This window comes from Grampus griseus, assembly GCF_964374135.1.
Source record: "Grampus griseus genome assembly, chromosome: 6".
Lineage (NCBI taxonomy): Eukaryota > Metazoa > Chordata > Mammalia > Artiodactyla > Delphinidae > Grampus > Grampus griseus.
The window spans coordinates 31,736,594-31,753,129 of record NC_139000.1 but is presented as its reverse complement, the minus strand read 5'-3'; the positions used below and the strand labels follow the sequence as shown (position 1 = coordinate 31,753,129).

General features: G+C 37.1%; 1 protein-coding gene across 2 annotated transcripts in view; it reads right to left on the bottom strand.

Annotated features, from left to right (window-relative positions):
* ERP44 (endoplasmic reticulum protein 44) overlaps positions 1–16,536 on the bottom strand; it is a 90,405-nt gene continuing 73,869 nt past the window's right edge. For both annotated transcript variants that reach the window (XM_082657483.1, XM_082657482.1), the window contains 2 exons: positions 3,866–3,968; positions 1–1,943 (listed from right to left, as the gene is read on the bottom strand). In XM_082657483.1, the coding sequence (XP_082513609.1) occupies positions 1,842–1,943; positions 3,866–3,968 (205 nt within the window). In that variant the 3' untranslated portion in view covers positions 1–1,841. The remainder of the gene's footprint in view (positions 1,944–3,865; positions 3,969–16,536) is intronic.

The following is a 16,536-nucleotide window of genomic DNA, read 5'->3' as shown; positions in this document are numbered from 1 at the left end:
TGCATGAATGCTAAATAAAGTTTCAGATCCACTCACTTTTTTAACAGGCACTCAGTTAAATTAGATCACATTGAACATGTGCTCCTTGAGGCCTTTATCATAATAACTACTCTAAAACCAATTCTGTGCAACACAATTCTTAAGTGTTATCTTTTGTTTACTATTTTTTAAAAGCCAATTACAGGATTACAAATTTATTCCAGTCAACTGCAGGTGCTTTTGGTTTTGTGTGCTAGTTTAATGTTTGTAAATTTTCATTCTGACCACCTCACATTTGGTCCATCTTCTGACCTGAAGACTGTAGCTCTGATTTCAAAGTTAATGATTGAAAGCAATGAAGAGAACAGAACTAAGGCCCAGAGCTTTAGGAAGCTCTGTCCTGCTTTTCTAGCATCTTCTACTAAACATGCCCCTTACTACCTTGTTAACATTTATTATTCTAAATGAAATGATGGGTAAGTCATGCATAACTAAGAATTTTAGGCTGATTTTTAAAAATAACAATCATTAAATATTTATTATAAATATTTTATTTTAAAAGAATTGGAAGATGTTACATATATTACATACTACATATAATGGCACATGTCAGCCTTTTAAGCTTAAAAATAATCTTTCCCCAAACTGGGATTGACTTAGACTCCAAGTATAAAATGACTCTTGGCCTATAGCACCAACCCAGGCCCAGAGGAAAGCCAATTTTGAACCTGTCCTCTGGCATTGGGCTTCCTGATATGACACTTGAGGGTCCTCTCCCTCTGGTTTTGTTCCCTGGCAGTATTGAGGCCTGGCACAGGGACCCATTTGACTACACCGCAGGCCTAGGAGATCAGGGAATCTATAGGGCGTAGGGTCCTCTAACAATTTTACAATGGAAAAAGCAAAACAAAACAACCTATGTGCCTTATTGTCTTCATTTTTGGTCTATACAACTAGAACAAGACTACAAGATAGAAGAAGGTTAGAATTACTGAAATACATTTTCTCTGATGGTTTTTCTCTTTGGAAATTTAAGTATCGTGATAGGAGGAGCCTTAAAAGTCATCTAGTTCAATATTGGTAATCTGTTCCACTAGTATCTCCTTTTCCCAGATTTAGGTATAATTCAAAGTTTTAAATGCCATCCATATGACACTTTGTTAGACAAACACATAGAAATTTAATAACACTTTTCATTTTCTTTTTCTTAATTCATAAGGACAGTTCCTGCCAAATGTTCTGGCTTATGGCTCTCCTCCTCTTCATAGTATGTTTAAGTTACACATTAAGAATCCAAAAAAAACCCACTATGGAATTTTCATAAGCAACATCCAACCAATCAGTAAAACACAGTACACAGTGTGAAAATTTTAATTTATTCCTCCCCCAAGTATCCAGAATACGTACCCCCTTAGCTTTGAGAAATGTGATAACTAAAATAACCAACAGAGGTGATCATATATAAAGAAAAGAAAGAAAAGCACATACTACACAAGAAACATCTCTAAGTCCTCCCTAACCTAGTAGTGCAAGTTAATGGTATATTTCTGGCAATGTCACCTTTCACTTGATTTATAAAAATTTTACAAGACAGATGTAAAGCAAAGATAGACCTCGATTTAAAGTAAAGATAGGCCTCTGATTTTTATTTATTTTTTAACCCTAGCAGATTTTTTAAAAGAGGCTGTATTAAATGACAATACATTTTGAGTCAGGGAGAAAAAAAAATTAAAAGCCCAAAACTTCTTTCAGTTTATTCAAAATAAAAATACACATAGAATTATGAAAATATAGGTTTACTATTTCCACCATGTAAGTTGATGCTGCTGTTTGAAAGGCTTGCAAATTGTTTTTCCAAGTTTTTAAAGCTCATCTCGATCCCTCAATAAAGTATACCTATATTCACTGGGTGCTAGTTTCTGGAAGGAGCTCTCAGGTGGACTGCTTGCTACATCTTGGACTTCCTACAAGGGAAAGAATAAAACATTTTTACATCAGTATATTTTATAGTTATAATATTTTAAGAGTATTAGATGAATAGTAACTGCCCTTTAATTATCTGCTTAATAATCAATAATATATAGCTACTATGTACCAAAGACAAGAGTTAAGTTCGAAATCTTGCTTTCCCCATTTCAGATGCCCTTAACTCAGCTTCTCCAAGGCAGGGCTGCCACAGAGCCATGAACCATGAACCTGATGACAGTTCTGAGGTGTGGTGGAGAAACAAAATACCTGACGCCTGGTTGCTTTCCTAGAATATTCTGTAGAGGCAGCATAACCCTAAGTTAGCCAGAACCCTTCCCTCTTACAAATGACTGCTGAGATTATTAAAGGCACCTACTCTGAAGATAGAGACCTGGATGCCAGCAATTATCAAAACTCAGTTGACGTAAGGAAGAAAAACACTTCAATACTGCAAGAAATTAATTTTTGTAGTATTTTACTTGTACACCAACAGTACATAAAAATATACAGTGGAAATATGAGTGACTTCCAATAATTTCAGAGAAAAGACAGTGTAGCCTATCTCTACACCATGAGCTCCTCAAGAACAAACATGATTATCATTGTTTTAGTATTTCCTGTAGTTTACATAGGCACATAGTACATATAATAGTACATGATATATATATATGTGTGTGTGTATATAAAAAGCACATTCCCATTATAATCGGAAGCAGTGTGTCCACAAACTTCCCTTATTAGTCATGTTCCCCTTCCCCAATATATTATTTTTTTGCTGAGATGTTTAAGCTGAAGCTATATTACTAAGAAACGAACATGTATTTGGTGCCAACTATGTATTAGTATGCAAAGATGAATAAATACAATGAGTTCAGTGTCTAATGGAGACGCTGAAACAAATCAGGATAATATAATAATAGCAAGCTACATCTTTTCTTAATCTGATAAAATACTAAGCAGGCCTACTTTGGGATACTGCCAACAATGTTTTCCTGCATCTGTAGTTGCTTAATTATCAAAGAAAATCTGACCTCAGATTTCAAGGAAAAAGCATGTCATCAGATTCCTAAAAGGAACTCTTAACGCTGAACTTAATTTGACTCTTAAAGAAAAATTCACTTAGTTTTTATTTTTCTTTTACATGTGGTGGTTCTTTGGACAAAATAGTGGATTGAAGTTCTGGGCATAGGCAATAAGAGTTTTGGTATATATCATCTTCCCTCTCAGTATAATGGTAATAGACGTGATATAAATCAATAATGCATCAAAATGCAAATTTAGGAATATTTAAGCAGAACTTGTACAGAAGTTTAGAAAGTTACTTGTAACAGAAATTCTCAGGTTAAAAAATATATATCTATATATCAAGCAAATATAAAGTTGTGCTGATAAAAAGTTGTCCAGCACTCTAAATCTCAAATGGAAAAGCTGCATTAAACTGTAAGTTTTGAGCATTATGAATACTGAGCATTGAGCATTGAGCATTATGAGGGCTCTTAGGATATCAAATCATTATTTTCTTTATAGTATGGTCAATCTCTCAGCCACAGAGGAAGGCTTGAACAATTAATGGAATCCACTGATTTCTTCACTAATTACCTGCTTCTAATCCCTACCTCCTACTTCTGTATGAAGCCAACTGTATTTAACCCTCTCATAGCCATTTTCCACAAAGGACTTACTCAGACAACCTTCATTTTTATGATCAAGAAACTATATTGTAATATTCTTGCAACTTCTCTGAAGGTTTAAAATTTTTTAAAGGAACATAATTTGTATATTATCTAGAGTTTGTTCAGAATTACTTTACAAAGACATTCGGGGCAGAAACTCAAGCCTATGCAAGAGCTTCAGAGTCTCCTCAAGACTAATTGAAAAAGAAAAAGAGTTCCCACTGAAAAACAAACAAGAGTCCTACCTGTCCTGGGGCTGTATCAGTTGGGTCAGGACCATGATGGAATTCTCTGTGTAGTTTTCCAGAATGTAAGTCAAATACGAACTGCTTGAGTTTTCCAGGAATTCTAAAACCAAAGTAAAATAAAAATTTAGCTTAAATTATTTAAATGGACTTATATCTATTTTACCAACTTCACAACATTAAAAACAATTTTTAAAAAAACTTACCTACAATTCCACCATCCTACCATAACTATTAACAAACAGGCCAGGTACATGTCAAACATTTTGACACAGTTGTAATCGTGGTATGTAGATACTCAATTTTGCCTTCTAATGCTTGCATTTGTTTTATAGACATTTTTCTATGCTTATTGTAACAGATGCATCAGAGTCTATCAAGATGCTGTCCTAAGACTTACTCCCTTACTGTTGGGCATATTTTCCTTAATATATATAACTGCAAAACTTTATGTTCTGCAGAATTACACTAAAAATAATAGGGGCTCAAGGGAAAAATAGTGTTAGGGACTAACCACTTAAAACTATGTAGCTTTGTAACCAGAGTACTACTAAGAGCCTAGAGCAAAAATATTGGCACCCTTCAGCCTCCTCCAGCATTTGAGCCCTGTGTCAGCCAGGTGACCCTATGTAACCTTAACCTGGAGCTTAGCAGTCCTCTTCTGAGATGTATGTAGGTCCTTGAGGGCATTCACTGCCAGCACAACCAATTTTATCAAAATAATCTAAACCAGGGTGTAGCTTTTTCATGTTTTTCTTAAACAGAAGGGGAAATTTCTTCACAACTTCTTCAACCACACAGGCAGTTTCACAGTGTTCACAGCTTAACACTGTGAAAAGCAAAGCACTTCTCAAGGCCATGAAAGTGGCCTTTTTTTTTTTTAAATGTCTTCATATACCACTAAGGCATTGTCTTTTATGGTGAAAAAGGTTTCTTTGGTGGCTTCATACTATTCTGAGGAATATAACATGAACCAACACAACTCACTATACACTTGACATCATTCCCATAATTCCCAATCATTGTAATGAGCAAATCTGCAGTACAGAAACATGCACTGTAGCAAAACAGACCAATATAAAGCTAAGCAGATTTATGTATCAGCCGTTTTTTCTTCATAATTGTTTCCTCGGGTTGTATCTGATAAAGTAGGAGTAATAAGTTAAAGAATAAGAACTTTAAAAAAGTGTGGGCAAATTATAGGCACAAAACATCGATATTTACTGCTACTTGTCTACCTGTTTGTTCTCTGAAGTCTTGTCAGCACATGTGTCTTTGTTTATTATTAAAATTTGTTTCACTGATTTGATAAGTAAAAGACACCAGCATTTTAATTTCCATCTCTTCAGAAATTAAGCATTTTTTCCTTTGTTTTAATTTATATTTCTGCTCATATGAATTGTCCTCTACCGAGATCAATTAAAATTCATTATATTTTTAAATAGAAACACTTTGTTTTTTATAGCCATTACAAGAATTAAAATGCAGGTCCACAAACACTTTAATTCCTTCAATAGAACTGACTTTTTAAATCACTACTTTTTTGGTAGCATACCTGGCTTGTGTTAATATTACCAGTTTCTTTTTCTTTTTATCCTCTCCTGAGGTCCTGCAAGTGCTGTTTCTTCTCTTCAATAACTCCCACTGAGATGTAACAGCCAATAACTTCATTGTACACCCATTTTGGCTCCCCACTAGCTCCAGTGCAACAGAGGCCAGCAGGTGCCAAATGCACAGTTTACAAATACAAATGACTGTCAGGTAGCTGTATTGACAGAATGCCTCTGAAAGGTTCTCTGGTACAGAAGAAATTGCATATGCACTAGAGATAAACATTGAGAGGATATCAATTTAAATTTAATCTGACATCATCTACTGTCACCCGCAGGAAAGTGCTAAAATATATCCATTCAATTCAAAGAACTGCAAAGAATCTATAATGTTTAAGATAAAGCCCCTGCTAATTTGTTATTTTACAACGTTCAAAGATGATCACAACCAATACAGTGTGAATTGCTTCTGCTAGTCGAGCAGTAATTTATAATTAGATCTTAAGTGTAACAAATTCATAGAGTACACTCAAAACAGATTTTTCCCCAGCTTGAGTTTTTTCCCCTTGTCAACATATGAGAGAATTGTGAGCAAAAAGCAAAGACGAGAGATAGGATGAATCTGAATTGATGTGGTAGAAAACAGATTACAAAAGAACTCTTATCTAGCTTGTGGCTAGAAATTATCCATCATTAGGTAACAATCAGTGAATAAACAATATATTGTCAAGAAAACAACATGGTTATCCGTTAAAAAAGGAGAATAAATGGACCCTTGCTGTAATAAATTCAATTATATTTTCACACTTTAAGGTATACTTTTTCTAATCAGAACACCTAAGTGTTTCTCTCCCATCCTCCACTTACTTTTTTGTTTACAGTATTTATTTTTAGGTGATGCAAAATTTATACAGTGAAATGCACAAAACATGTTAAGTGTTTCATTTAAACGAGCTTTGACAAATGCATACAAGGTGAGAAGTATTTTTATTATTTTTAAAAATTTACATAGAGTAGAATTCATTTGGGGGGCTTAAGTTGTATGAGTTTTAACATAGGCTTATAGCATCTTGTTACCACCTCCAAATAGGATACAGAACCAACACCCGTTTTTTTTTTTAACTCATATCTTCCTCTTCCCCTTAACTCCTGCTGATCTGTTCTCTGTTCCCATAATTTGCCTTTTCCAGAATGTCACGGACATGGAATCATACAGCATATAATCACGAGACTGGCTTCTTTTACTTAACATACTACATTTGAGATTTAACCATTTTGCTGCACGCATAAAAATGTTTGTTCTTTTATTTATTGAATAGAATTCCACTGAGTGGATATACCACAACTAGTTTATCCATTCACCCACTGAAGGACTTTGGGTTCTTTCTAGATTTTGGTGATTGTGAACAATGCTACCACAAACATTTGTGCACAGGTTTTTGTGTGAACGTAAGTTTATTTCTATAGGAAAAATACTGGATTACATGGGTGGTGTATGTTTGACTTTTTAAGAAAATGACAAATTGTCTTCCAGAGTGGCTGTATCATTTTGCAGTCCCACCAGCAATGTATGAGAGTTCCATTTGCTCCATATCCTCATGAACACCTAGTATTATCAGCATTTTAATTTAGCCATTCTGAAAGATGTATAATGGGATCTCATTCTGGTTTTAATTTGCATTTCTATAATGAATAATGATGTTGAGCAATTTTTCATGTGCTTATTTGTCATTCATATATCTTCTTTATATTCTAACAGTATCTTTTGTGGAGCAAAAGTTCTTAACACCATGAAGGCCAGTTTATCAATTGTTTTCTTTTATGGATGGTGTTCTATCTAAGAACTCGTTGTCTAACACCAGGTCATGAAGAGTTTCTCCTACATTTACTTGTAAGAGTTTTACCTTTCAATTTTGGTCTGTATGAACGTGTTCTGGTGGTCCAGCACCATTTATTGAAAAGATTATCCTTCTCCACTGAATTGTCTTTGCACCTTTAAAAACAAATCAATTACTATATTTGTGTGTCTATTTCTAGATTCTCTTTTCTGTCCCACAGCTCTATGTACCTACTTTTTCACTGATATTACACTGCCGTGATTATTTTAGCTTACAGTGTATCTTAAAATTGGGTAGTATGAGTCTTCCAACTTTGTTTCTTTTTCAATAGTGCTTTTGGTATTCCAGTTTTACCTTGCCATATAAATTTTAGAATCAGCTTTTCTGTATCTATAATAAATCTAGCTGAGATTTTGATTTAGACTGCATTAAATCTATAGGTCAGTTTGGGGAGAATTGATATCTTAACAGTACTGAGTCTTCCAATCCATGCACACAGTATGTTTCTTCATTTCTTTTGGTCATCTTTGATTTCTTTCATCAGCATTTTGTAGTTTTCAGCATATAGATCCTGTACATATTGTGTTAGACTTATACCTAAATAGTTCTTTTTTTTTTTTTTTTTTTTTTTTTGCGGTACGCGGGCCTCTCACTGTTGTGGCCTCTCCCATTGCGGAGCACAGGCTCCGGACGCGCAGGCTCAGCGGCCATGGCTCACGGGCCCAGCCGCTCCGCGGCATGTGGGATCTTCCCGAACCGGGGCACGAACCCGTGTCCCCTGCATCGGCAGGCGGACTCTCAACCACTGCGCCACCAGGGAAGCCCCCTAAATAGTTCTTTAAAATTTTTTTCCTTTGGGGCTATTATAAATGATACTTCAAAAGTTTAATGGTTTCCAACTGTTCTCTGTTAGTGTATAGAAATAAAAGTGATTTTTTAAAAGTTGACCTTGTATTCTGCTAAAAGCACTTATCAGTTCTAGAAGCTGTCTTGTGAATTCATTGGGAGTTTTTACATACATAATCATGTCATCTACAAAGAAAGATAGTTTCTTTCCAGTCTGAACACCTTTTATTTATTTTCTTGTCTTATTGTACTTGCTAGGACTTCCAGTATGACATTAAATAGAACTAGTGGAAGTGGGCATATTTATCAAAAACAAGAAAATACTTAGGAAGAAATTTAGCCAAGGAGGTAAGATATCTGTACACTCAAAACTATAAAACACTGATGAAAAATGACATAAATAAATGGAAAGATACCCTGTGTTCATGAACTGGAAGATTTAATATTGTTAAAATGTCCATACTACCTAAAGCAATCTACAGATTCAACACAATCCCTACCAAATCCCAATGGTATTTTTCACAGAAATAGAAAAAACAATCCTGAAATTCATATGTAACCACAAAAGACCCTGAATAGCCAAATCAATCTTGAGCAAGAACAACAAAGATGGAAACATCACACTACCTGATTTCAGCATATACTACAAAGCTGTAATAATCAAAACAATATGATACTATTATAAAAACAGACACATAGATCATTGGAACAGAATAGAGAGCCCAGAAGTAAATCCAGACATTCATAGTCAACTGATCTTCCACAAAGCTACCAAGAATACACAATGAGGAAAGGGTAGTTTTTATTTTAATTTATTTATTTTATTTTTGGCTGTGTTGGGTCTTCATTGCTGCATGCAGGGTTTTCTCTGGTTGTGGCGAGTGGGGGCTACTCTTTGTTGCAGTGCACAGGCTTCTCATTGTGGTGGCTTCTCTTGTTGCGGAGCACAGGCTCTAGGCACGCAGGCTTCAGTAGTTGTGGCTCACGGGCTCTAGAGCACAGACTCCGTAGTTGTGGTATAAGGGCTTAGTTGCTCCAAGGCATGTGGGATCTTCCCGGACCAGGGCTTGAACCCGTGTCCCCTGCATTGGCAGGTGGACTTTTTTTTTTTTTTTTTTTTGGCGGTACACGGGCCTCTCACTGCTGTGGCTTCTCCCGTTGTGGAGCACAGGCTCCGTACGCACAGTCCCAGTGGCCATGGCCCATGGACTCAGCCGCTCTGCGGCACGTGGGATCCTCCCGGACCGGGGCATGAACCCATGTCCCCTGCATCGGCAGGCGGACTCTCAACCACTACGCCACCAGGGAAGCCTGGCAGGTGGATTCTTAACCACTGTGCCACCAGGGAAGCCCAAGAAAGAGTAGTTTTTTAAATAAATGGTGCTGGGAATCACATGAAGAGGAATAAAACTGGACCCTTACCCAATTTTATTTTGTATATCTCTCTCACACCATATACAAAATCAATTCAAAATGGATTAAGGACTTAAATGTGAGACCTGAAACTGTAAAACTCCTAGAAGAAAACATAGGCATAAAGTTTCTTGACATTGGTCTGGGCAATGACTTTTTGGATATGACCCCAAAAAGCACAGGCAATAAAAGCAAAGATAGGGCTTCACTGGTGGTGCAGTGGTTGAGAGTCCGCCTGCCGATGCAGAGGACACAGGTTCGTGCCCCGGTCCGGGAAGATCCCACATGCCGCAGAGCGGCTGGGCCCGTGAGCCATGGCTGCTGAGCCTGCACGTCTGGAGCCTGTGCTCCGCAACGGGAGAGGCCACAACAGTGAGAGGCCCATGTACCGCCAAAAAAAAAAAAAAAAAAAAAAAAAAGGCAAAGACAATGCAATTGTATCAAACAAAAAAGCTTCTGCACAGCAAAGGAAACAACAGAGTGAACAGACAACCTACAGAATGAGAGAAAATATATGCAAATCATATACATGGTAAGGGTTTAGTATCCAAAAACATAAGGAACTAACACAACTCAATAGCAAGAAAACAAAAGCCTAATTTAAAAATGGGCAGAGAACATGAAGAGACATTTCTCAAAAGACAATATATGAAGGGCTAATGGGTACATGAAAAGGTATTCAACATCACTAGGCATCAGGGAAATGCAAATCAAAAACCACAATGATTTGCAAAATGCACAATGATTTTACAAAACTCACATCTGTTAGAATGGTTATTATCAAAAAGACAAAAGATAATAAGTGTTGGCAAGAATATGGAGAAGAGAGAGCCGTTGTATGCTGTTCATGGTAATGTAAACTGGTAAGGCCATTATGGCAAACAGTATGGAGGTTCCTCAAAAAATAAAAATATAACTACCTTATGACCCAACAATCCCACTTCTGAGTGTATACGCAAAGGAAATGAAATCAGTATCTTGAGATATCTGCACTGTCATGTTCATTTCAGCATTATTCACAACATCCAAGATAGAGAAATAACCTAGTGACCATCAATCAATGAATGGATAAGGAAAATATGGGTAAGGTTTATATACACACACACACACACACACACACAATGCAATGTTATTCAGCTTTAACAAAGAAGGAAATCCTGTCATTTTTGACAACATGGATGAACCTGAATGACATTATGCTAAGTGAAATATGAAAAAACAACTCACAGGAGCAGAGGACAGACTGGTGGGCACCAAGGACTGAGTGGGTGGGAGACATGGAAAAGTGTTGGTCAAAGGATACAAAGTTTCAGTTATGCAAGATGAGTAAGTTCTGGAGATCTAATGTACAGCATGGTGACTATAGTACTAATATTGCACTGTATATTTGAAATGTGCTAAGAGAATAGACCTTAATTGTTCTCACCAAAAAAAAAAAAAAACGTAACTACGGGAGGTGATAGGTTAATGAACTTGACTGTGGTAATTATTTCACAATGTATACATATATCAAAATATATCTTAAATATATGCAATTTTGTCAGTTATACCTCAATAAAGCTGGAAAAAAAAGTGAGGGGACATATAATTTGGAGTGGAGAGGGAACCAATCTATGTGTGTTGAGCCAATCAGATCCTGGAGGATGTGAACTAAGAGATATAAGGAACACAGATGATTTGATTAGAGTTACAAAGTCATATAGAGTTACAAAGTCAAAGAGTTATAAAATCATATAGAGTTCATGCTAAGTCCTGTCATGATAAATCAGAACCACATCCATGGGGCCTCCCTGGTGGCACAGTAGTTAGGAATCCGCCTGCCAATGCAGGGGACACGGGTTCGAGCCCTGGTCCAGGAAGATCCCACATGCTGCAGAGCAGCTAGGCCCATGCACCACAACTACTGAGCCTGCGCTCTAGAGCCCGCGCGCCTAGAGCCAGTGCTCCAAGACGAGAGAGGCCACTGCAATGAGGCCCGTGCACAGCAATGAAAAGTAGCTCCCGCTCACTGCAACTAAAAAGAAAGGCCACGCACAGCAACGAAGACCCAATGCAGCCAAAACTAAAAAAAAAAAAAAAAAAAAAAAAACCACATCCATGCAGAAGTTACAGCACAGCAGCAGAAGAAGCTGCTATCCAGAGAGAAGGATGGAGCACTTGTGTGAAGACGGAAAAATATTGTATATCTATGCTGTCAAATACAGGAACCACTACCCGCATGTCGCCACTGAGCACCTCAAATGGGTTTAGAGTGCCTGAGAAACTGACTTTTAATTTATATCATTTTAATTAATGTAAACTTAAGTATTCATATAGGGCTAGTAACTATCATATTAGACAGCACAGTACTATGATCATTATTACAAAGGGTGAAAGACAAGCACAATCAGTAAAAGACAATGAAAGCACCAAAAAACAACGGGAAAACGAGGGAAAATCATGATGGTGTCACAGAACTCAAAGTGTTCCACAGCACCCAAAACTATAAGAATGTTAATGAGGATGAATCAGGTAAAGTCCCATTACTAGCAGTGTTATTTATTTTTTCATGGGAAAAACCTGGATTTCAAACAACAGGGGTTATTTAGACAAATCATGAAACAATCCATTCAAAGGCAAGCTATCTGACCATTAGAAATAACAGAAAAATATTAATGACATGGGAAGATGTTTATGTGGATAAAAAGAAAATTCATAAAATAGCATAGCTCTAATTTTATAACACATGTATAGATCTCTTGTGGATTTATGGGTGATTTTTAATTTATTCTTTGGCATTTTATCAACTTTAAAAATTATCCACAAAGAAGATAAAATTTTTATAATCAGAAATAAGGAACAAATGATATACTTAACACACACATACAAAGAGAGTAGACATCTTTGCCTGGTTCCTGATCTTAAGGGGAAAGCATTCAGTCTTTCACCATTAAATATGTATTAGCAGTAGGTTCTTTGTAAATGTCCTTTATCAGATTGAGGAAGTTTCCATATATTCCTAGTTAGTTAAGCATCTTTGTCATGATGGATATTGAATTTTGTCAAATGCTTCTTGCATATGTTGATGTAATCAGTATATGCTGAATTACTCTCATTGATTTTTGAAGGCTGAATGAGCCTTGCACACTTGGGATAAAGCCCACTTGGTTGTGATATATTATTATTCTTTCATACACTGCTGGATTCAATGTCCTAATATTGTTTTCTACTTTTTGACTCATACAATAATGTAGTTTGAACTCATTCAATGTATTACAGTGTAAAAACACTGTATCTTGCCATTTAAGTTACTTAACGTCTTTGAGCTTCAGCTTTCTGATATGTAAAATGAGAACAACTGCTTTATTTAACTTAACTATTGTTTTTATAGTCTAACAGACTTGGATTTGAATCCAAATATATTATTGCCTATAATAATCATAGCTAGCCTTCTAATAGCACTGACCATGTATCACTGTTCTAAGAGCCATAGATAGATACATTCATTTAATGCTCACAACAACCCTATTAAGTAGATGCTATTATTATTCCTATTTTACCGATGAGCAAACAGAGGCATAGAGGTGGTAAGAAACTGCCCAGGATGATATAACTAATAGGTAACAGACTGGGATTTAAATCTAAGCAGTCCGGATCTAGAGTCTTGTGCACCTAACCACTATGCTATATCGCCTCTATAGTGACTCCACTTCAGTAAAGTTTATAAATCTCTCAGAGCTTAACTTCTTTATTGTAAAAGTGGAAATAATACCTATCTTCTAAGCTTGTTATAGATTAACTGAAAACACATACAAAAGTATAAAGTAAGGCTGGTACAGTGCCTGGCTCTGTCAGTGTTTGATGTCTATTTTGCTGGCAGGACCAAATAAGGTAAAATATACTGGAATGATTTGTAAAATAAAAAGTACTTATAAATACTACGTATCCATATCAGTTGTACGATAAGTACGGTATATGAAAATAAAAATGGTGTTTAGGGACCTGGACCACTGTGTATATTGCCCAGTGGTTGACAGGAGAGACACATTCAGAGAATCAAAAGTATACAGATAAATAGGAGAGGTGGGGAATAGGGCAGATGGGTAGTTGATAAATATTAGGATATATTCCAGATATATACATTCAAAGTAGTCAAACTCTTAATCTTGTAATAAGCAGATGAAACTAAAAGCAAAGCACTGGATGAACATCTACTAATGCCATTACAAAGCAGTTAGTATAACAAGAGATAATAGAAACTAAATAAGGTTTGCCTTTTAAAAAGATTTCTCATGAACTGGTTTGCAGGGCAGAAGTTGAGACACACATGTAGAGAACAAACGTATGGACACCAAGGGGGGAAAGCGGCGGCGGTGGGGGTGGGGGGGGGTGTGTGATGAATTGGGCGATTGGGATTGACATGTATACACTGATGTGTATAAAACTGATGACTAATAAGAACCTGCTGTATAAAAAATAAAATTAAAAAATTTAGAAAAAGAACATAATAAAAAAAAGATTTCTCGGCACCATTTTTTTTTCAATCAAGAAAAGCCTGATTTGGGTAAAAAAAAAAAAAGAACCCCCTAGACAATGAAGAACAAAACCAGATTCTCAGGGTTAAAGGGGAACTTAACGGTGACCTGATTCTAAACATTTCTCTTACCTGTCCCTCCAAGTTCTTTACCATTTCATTCAGTTCCTGGTTGGTTCCCTCTAAGTTCAACGAGACAGGCTAGAGTTCATCGTGGCAGACAAGCAAATTCCTGAATTAGGGAGATACCCCACCCCTGTAGTTTCAGTCTCGTCTCAGCTCACCACAACCACCCTCACCTGAGTACTTCAAGGAATTACGATCATAATTCTCAGTGATATAGTGATTTGGAAGAAATGACCTAGAGCCCAGAGTTGGGGAACTCATTAGCATTAGAGTAGCCTGTTAATTTTCCTAGGAGTGACCTGAAGTCTGTCCTGCTGCTTTTTCCCATCACTGGGGCTCCAGTGGCAGCTTACATAAGAACCCTTAAGCAAAGGAACAGATGGTAGGGTATTTGCAGGCCACAGTTTTTTAGAAGGTAAGATTCTCTAGAAAGCCCTTCCACAGTCTTATACCAGACCCCATCATTTATTCTCTTCTCTCGGGACTGGAGAACATTTCCTAGACCTACCCTCATGTGCTCTTGGGCTTCAAAACTTCCCCCCATTCCCATCTCCATATAAAAGTTTTTCCTTTACATTTGGCAAGAGACCAATCTGGTCAATCTATAGAAAAAAACTAAGGATTTAGAGATCTGTGATTTAGTTTCCGGTACTAGCAATACTGTCTCTTCAAACATCTTTCACATTCACACTTACACTGCTTTTATATATACTGAAAATGTAACTGCTTTGGTATCAAGTGTTATGAGCTTGGGATTTGGGGGTTCAGTATACTCTGACATGATTCCTAGCCCTGCCACTAATTAGTTGTGCGGCCTTGCTGGTTACCTTACCTCCCTAACCCTCATTTTCTCTGCAAGAAGAGATGAATACAACACTGGTTAGCACCTCGCCCTGCCCCCACCATGCTACAGTGCCTGCCTCTAGCTTGGGAGGAAACTGCAGCATAAATCTGCTTTGTCTCTCCTTACCACAACCATACGTCCCCCACTTAACCCCAGAAATGCCATGCTACTAAGCAGAAGTAATAGTAATTACACCAATTTATGGAAACTGTTGATCATTTAAGCCTTAATTACCATGCAGCACAATGACAATTACACAAGCCATTAAATGTGTCTGATTCACTTTGCTGCATGTTTTGATTTTTAACACTTATCTATTCACATAGGCTCAGTTTGTAGCTCACACAGCATATGCCTCTTTACAATTAAAAAAATATTAGAGGAAATAGTGCCTAGGAGGGGAAATCAGGCACCTAAGGGAGAAATTAAAGAAGTAATTTGTTTCAGAGCTTCAAATACAGTCTCTTCTCTTATCTCCGTCCCTGCTCACAGGACTAACCACTTGCAGGATGGGAGAGGATCATTTCCCATTTCCATATTTCTTTGGGGAATCTTACTGACTCAGTGTCTTTTGGCACCAGGGCACAAGCAGAATGCTGCCAGCTGATAAATTAGCTTTTCTTGGTCAAGTGCCCATCTCTTGGTCCAGTGAACTATGGTTGGAGGATAGGGGGACTGGGTCATGTGATAAATAATATGACCATTTACCTTAGTTTGGATAGTCTAAGAAACAGACACCAAGATGGGATTGGAAGTGCTAGAGTGTTTTAAACCCGACTTCAGAACTGGAGGAAAAAACTTAAGATAGCCAAGATAGAATTCGTCACAGGTTTCCCTTCACGTGTAACAACATTCCTAGGAATAAAAGCCAAAGTTGGGCATAGCTTGGTTGCTGATTGGTAAACCTAACCTGAGTCAACATCCTATTGACTTCCGCTAATTTGAGACTTCATAATTAGGGCTGTAAATTTCCAGTGAAAGGAAGAAGTAAATAATCAACCCAAGATTTATCCACTACCAAAGGTAGGGAAATGGCCTGATAAGACTTTATGCAAATGACCCATGAATAGGGCAGCATTTTAATGCCAAGCACAGTCACTGCCTGGAAGCTCTTGCAGCGAACTCAACCACTAGAACAGCTGCCCCCTCTCCTAAAAAGTTTGTTCTTTTATCTTGAGCTTGCAGCCTCTGGAGGCAAGCCAATGAAGTAAGAGGAAAAGGACATGCAATCAGCTAAGACATTTCTGTCTAGCACAACAGTCAACGCTCACACAGTTGCTAAGCGGACTGTATGAGTTCCAATTTTTATCCAAATAAATGCCGGATTTTAGGGAGATCTGGATCTTTATGGTGGATTTCTGGGAACAACTACTCTTCCTTTTTAAATCCAGCACAGTCCTGCCCTCTCAAACTATCCCCCAGCTCCTCACTCAGCAAATGATCTTGCTTCCTTAGCCACAGTTAAAAACAAGAATCAGACAGGATCCTCAGCAGTTTTCTGCTGCTGTCGCTAACACCATAATCCCCAAAAAACCCAAAGA